Raw genomic sequence first — 4,670 nt, forward strand, 5'->3', positions numbered from 1 at the left:
CACAAGAAACCAAAAAAAAAGTGCAGTTTCAGATGTTTTTAATTACATTGTCAAAGTTGTAATTGGATTCTGATTTTGTGATACATTCTATTTCTTCTTATAATTCAATTAACATTTTATGTATTCACATTATGAAATTAAGCACTTTAATTACAATAAGACTGTGATAGTGAAGTAGAAATACTGTTATTATTCAGAATGTTTGATTTAACCAGAGGAGGATAAAAACAAAGAAAAGATTCAGACATTAACATGTAACTGTGGCTGTTACAGCAAAAAAAACACAAAAGCATGTACAGTCTTGTGAAAATTATATTCCAACGTAAAAAGAACATACAATATGCATTGGGACACCAATAGAATGTCCAGAACAGAAAACAATGAGGCAAACAAATAATGGATAGTTATGGTCTGTTTCCTTCTTTCACATGCTTCCCCTGCTGTAGACATCAAACTCCTTGTAACGCAGGTAATCTTTAAGTCTGGGAGGAAGAGGAAGAAAGTTGATGAAAACTGGAGCTTTCAAGTGCAGTCGACTGAAATGCTCCCTTATTTGCAGCCGACACAGGTGCTTCAGACTGCGTGCGTTTCCTGCATATAAATGGAGAGTGAGTTGAGTAATGAATGCACGTAGTGTCATCAATACAAACAGAGCAGGATTAGATGGTGCAGTTCTTACTTTGAATGTGACAGATCTCCTGCCACTGTTTCTGCTCCATCAAGGTGTCTTTGAGTTTGGTGCAAAAGGAGACCTGGTCGGTGTAGTCAAGCATGATGCGCACCACCTGAGCAGAGATGTGCTTCAGCCAGGACACTGTTATCACCTCACAGAACTGGAAAGAGACAAAGACACATGGCGGATGAAGGAAACCTGGAAAAAAAATTGTTGATTGGGTGAAATTCATTCTTGTATTTTTAGTCTTTGCTCTATTTTCCCTCCCAGACTCACCACCATGTCATTGATGACTGAGGTCGTCCAAGGAGCGTAGTCATGAGAACTATCACCATAGGGACAGTCAAAGCAGCGCTTAACATCATATCCATGGTTCAGAATCATCCTCAGCATGACTTCATCTTTCAAAGCGTGCTGTAGTGCTGAGGGGAAGTGGGTGGTGTTGACTCTGGAGTAGTAGTTCACATTCGCTCCAGACTTCAGCAGCGTGTTGACCAGTTCATAATTGCCCTGTCTGAGAGCCACCTGCAAACAGTTGATAGGATCCTGGTTCACCATTGCCCCAGCCTCCAGCAGCAATCGGGTGCACTGTAGATTATTGTTGGACACGGCGAAAAAGAGGGCAGACCTGCGCTCATCATCGTAGTTGCAGCGCACCCTCTGGTGAAGCATAAAGTTTGGATCAAAGCCAGCTTTGAGCAACATCTCCACACAATGTGCGTGTTCACCAGCAGCTGCAGAATGGAGAGGACTCATACCACTCTTCTTTACAGCTTCCATCTTAGTCACAGGGATGAGCCGCTCCAGAGCCCTGCCAGAAAGAAGTCCTGTTATGTAAATCATAACAGTCATTTAAATGCTATATGAAAAGTAGAGGAGCTAAATGTTGTAACATAGCTATTACTCACAGTATGTGTCCGTGGTAGGCCACACGATGGATTGGCAGGTGCCCACTGTAAAGAGGTAGGTTGGGATCTGCCCCATAGTCAAGCAGTAAGGAGATTATGTCCGGGTTTCCTGATGCTGCGGCTTCAAACAAGATAGTGCCGGACTCTGACTCACACCACACATGAGCCCCTATAAAGTTAGAAAGATACTTTTTACAGGCAATTCACAGATCTGTAAGGACATGAAACAAAAATGTAGCATTCATCCACACTGTTCTACATTACTATTTTTTTGCAGTTTGCCACTAAAAGCCAGAATATTCCTTCCCTTTCTTTTCCCTTACCTTTCTGTAACAGGACCTCCACCACGTTCAGATGTCCGTTCTGTGCAGCCAGAGCCAGGGGAGTTTTCTTTTGGATGTCACATGCATTAGGGTTAGCACCAGAATCCAGGAGCAGATACACAAAGTTCTCCAGGCCTAAGAAGGAGGACTCATGCAGAGCTGTCCTGTTCAGTGGTCCTGTTTGATCTACACTGGCATTGTAGCGTAGCAAGAGCGTGGCCAAGTCATACTGGTCATTCAGAATGGCTTAGAGTAAAGAAAGAAGAGAAGAGTTAGTGAACTGACTGAGTCTGTGGGTGTTTTCTTTGCAAGCTTTTGTATTCAGATTTAAGATACCTGCCACTAACGGAGAATCCTGCTCATCGTTCTGGAGATCTGGGCTAGAACCGTTCTGTAACAGGAACGTAGCACTCTCTCTGAGCCCATGAACCACAGCTAGAAACAGCGGCGTCTCACCCTTTAGAGTGCGACACTGGGCTGCACCCGGGGGTGATGCTGGAACCAACACAAATAACCAACATGTTGGCATTTTAAATGAATCCTCATATTGAAATATTTGTTGCAATTTGATGATCACACTACCTGAAAAGATGATCTCTAGTATCCTTTTATTCTCCTGCACTGCGGCCTCATGTAGAGGGATCCATCCTCGGTCATCGACTCTGGAGTGAGTCTCTGGTTGTAGTGCTAGCTTGTCCAGAGTATGTTCATCACCTAAACACGGAGACAGGGCCTGAGAATCTTAGCAGGATTGACTACAATAAGCTTCAACAGTCATTGAATCAGTTCTGTTCACCTTCCTTGATTGCTTTGAAGATCTCATCAGGGTCTTCACTTGGTTTCAGATCACTAATGATAGAAAATTAAAATTATAGGATCAACTTTAAAAAAAAAAATAGACAGAGAGAGATATTTAGTTCTCAGGGTGTAGATAATCACCTTGGATTCAACCCTTTAAGTTTTCTATACTGAATGAGGCTTTGTTCAATTATATATTGCGTCGCCTCATCTTCATCCAAGTCATCCTCTGATTGGTAAAAGTCATCCTCTGTTTCTGTGGTCATCTGTTAGTCCAGAAAGGCTCAGTGCACAAGGACTTGCTCGGAGGAGACACAACTATAAGGTAAACAAGGCCTTAAATCAGGTGCCTTAAAAAACTCACACATCTCTATCAGCAGCAGCAGGGAAACGTGACTTGCCTCATAGCGAAGCACACAGTAGAAGCAACCAGTCATGTTAATGGTTAAATAAGATGACAAAGTGAGTGTGGATGCTAATTCTGACCCTACAGTGCATTAAAGCTGTTGACCTATTGCTGAAAACTGAACAGACCATGCATCTTCTGCAGCTAGTTTACAGCATTTCTCTCATGGCAGATTCCTACAGCACAAATTATTACTGTAAGCATTTCTGAAATATGAATCATGAGTTAGAGAAAGAAAGGTCATACAGAAAACTTAGGCAACATGAAGACAGTTCTATAGTATTGTACAAGCTAAGACATTTATTAAAATTAAACTCTATAAAATGGAAATGTAACAGCTACAAACAGCATTGTTCTACAGCTGGTCAGTACAGTAAACCACATGCTGATAAAACTAGCTTTCTTTTTAATCATTACTAATTTGCCTGCTGTTTACCTTCAGTCAAATGGCTCTGTGCAATCGTTGGCTTTTACGACAGCAACTGGGCTCCTCTGCACCCAACACACATGCTGCCGCTATTTATATCTGTCCAACTATAAATGTCAGAGCACGGGGTCTTCACAGCCAACACCTAGCTCCGACCTACTGAGCACAGCAACAACTGACACCAATCAGCTCACATGAACAGGTTTACTAAAACATAGGGAACTTAATGAAAAAAGAAGACAGAATCCTTAAATAGAAAAAAGAATAACATAACTTTTGGGATTGAATTTCATTAAAATGAAATCATATTAATTTACATATTAATTGAGTCATTACTTTAAAAACTGATGCTTGGACGGTCATTGTTCGCATGCTCGCATTTTGCTGTCTGTGTTAGCATATTCTCGATTGTCTTTTAACTTGCTTTTTGAAAGAGTTTTGTGCTCCTGTCTTGAAAATACTTTGCATATGAAATAAATAATAAAAAATGATATGCATGTGTGTTTTTCCTTTTTATTCAGTCATAATTCATACCCATATTTTGCTGTTTGTGCTAAAGAAAAGCATGGTCTCAAGGATAAAGACGAAGCAGCCCAAGGTATCATTAAGAGCTTGTAAGGTGTTCACAAACCTGCAGACAGTGTCAGGTCGCAGTTAGGACTGGAACAGAGAGACGATGTGTGACAAACAGGGGCAAAAGGTCACTGACAACACAGACAAAGGCCCCAACAGGCCAGAAAGTCCATGAACAAGAATATGTATAGTGATTAGTAGGTCTATGTGTAAGATCAACAAGCTTTCACAGCAGCAAAAGTTTAACATCAGTTTACATAGTGTTTCTGGTTCTTATTTCAAGTCATCTGATTTTCATTTCACAAAGCTTTTTTATATCTCAGTTGGCTTTTTGCCATCACAGCATATGACTGTTAATATGTTCAAACAGCAGTGTTACACATAACTTGTTTTGAAGCCAGGAAAGAATCCTTGTGATTTGGTATAAAAACCACAAAGTATAAGCCTAATTAGTGACTGAAAAGGAGCTGCTGTAGTCCAAGCAGATTATGTACTTCAGGCCCAAGTGGGAAATAAACATTGAAGTTGAGTGCAGGGATGAAATAAAAGGAGCCGCATGGAA

General features: G+C 40.9%; 1 protein-coding gene across 1 annotated transcript; it reads right to left on the minus strand.

Moving 5' to 3' along the window:
- Positions 1 to 321: 321 nt before the first annotated feature.
- asb14b (ankyrin repeat and SOCS box containing 14b) lies at positions 322 to 3,643 on the minus strand. Its single transcript, XM_034696320.1, has 10 exons — positions 3,545 to 3,643; positions 2,844 to 3,020; positions 2,701 to 2,753; positions 2,487 to 2,618; positions 2,241 to 2,399; positions 1,905 to 2,150; positions 1,582 to 1,750; positions 950 to 1,484; positions 680 to 833; positions 322 to 591 (listed from the first exon to the last, which is right to left on the minus strand). Exons 2-10 carry the CDS (start codon positions 2,966 to 2,968, stop codon positions 425 to 427), a joined length of 1,740 nt encoding a protein of 579 aa, XP_034552211.1. The 5' UTR covers positions 2,969 to 3,020; positions 3,545 to 3,643; the 3' UTR covers positions 322 to 424.
- Positions 3,644 to 4,670: the final 1,027 nt, after the last annotated feature.

Source organism: Notolabrus celidotus, chromosome 11 (genome assembly GCF_009762535.1).
Source record: "Notolabrus celidotus isolate fNotCel1 chromosome 11, fNotCel1.pri, whole genome shotgun sequence".
NCBI classification, from domain to species: domain Eukaryota; kingdom Metazoa; phylum Chordata; class Actinopteri; order Labriformes; family Labridae; genus Notolabrus; species Notolabrus celidotus.

Coding starts and splice junctions, on each gene's coding strand:
- asb14b (XM_034696320.1), bottom strand. CDS start 2,968: ATGACCACAGAAACAGAGGATGACTTTTACCAATCAGAGGATGACTTG. Junction 2,754..2,843: donor CTTAAAGGGTTGAATCCAAG/GTGATTATCTAC, acceptor TTCTATCATTAG/TGATCTGAAACCAAGTGAAG. Junction 2,619..2,700: donor CTTCAAAGCAATCAAGGAAG/GTGAACAGAACT, acceptor CTCCGTGTTTAG/GTGATGAACATACTCTGGAC.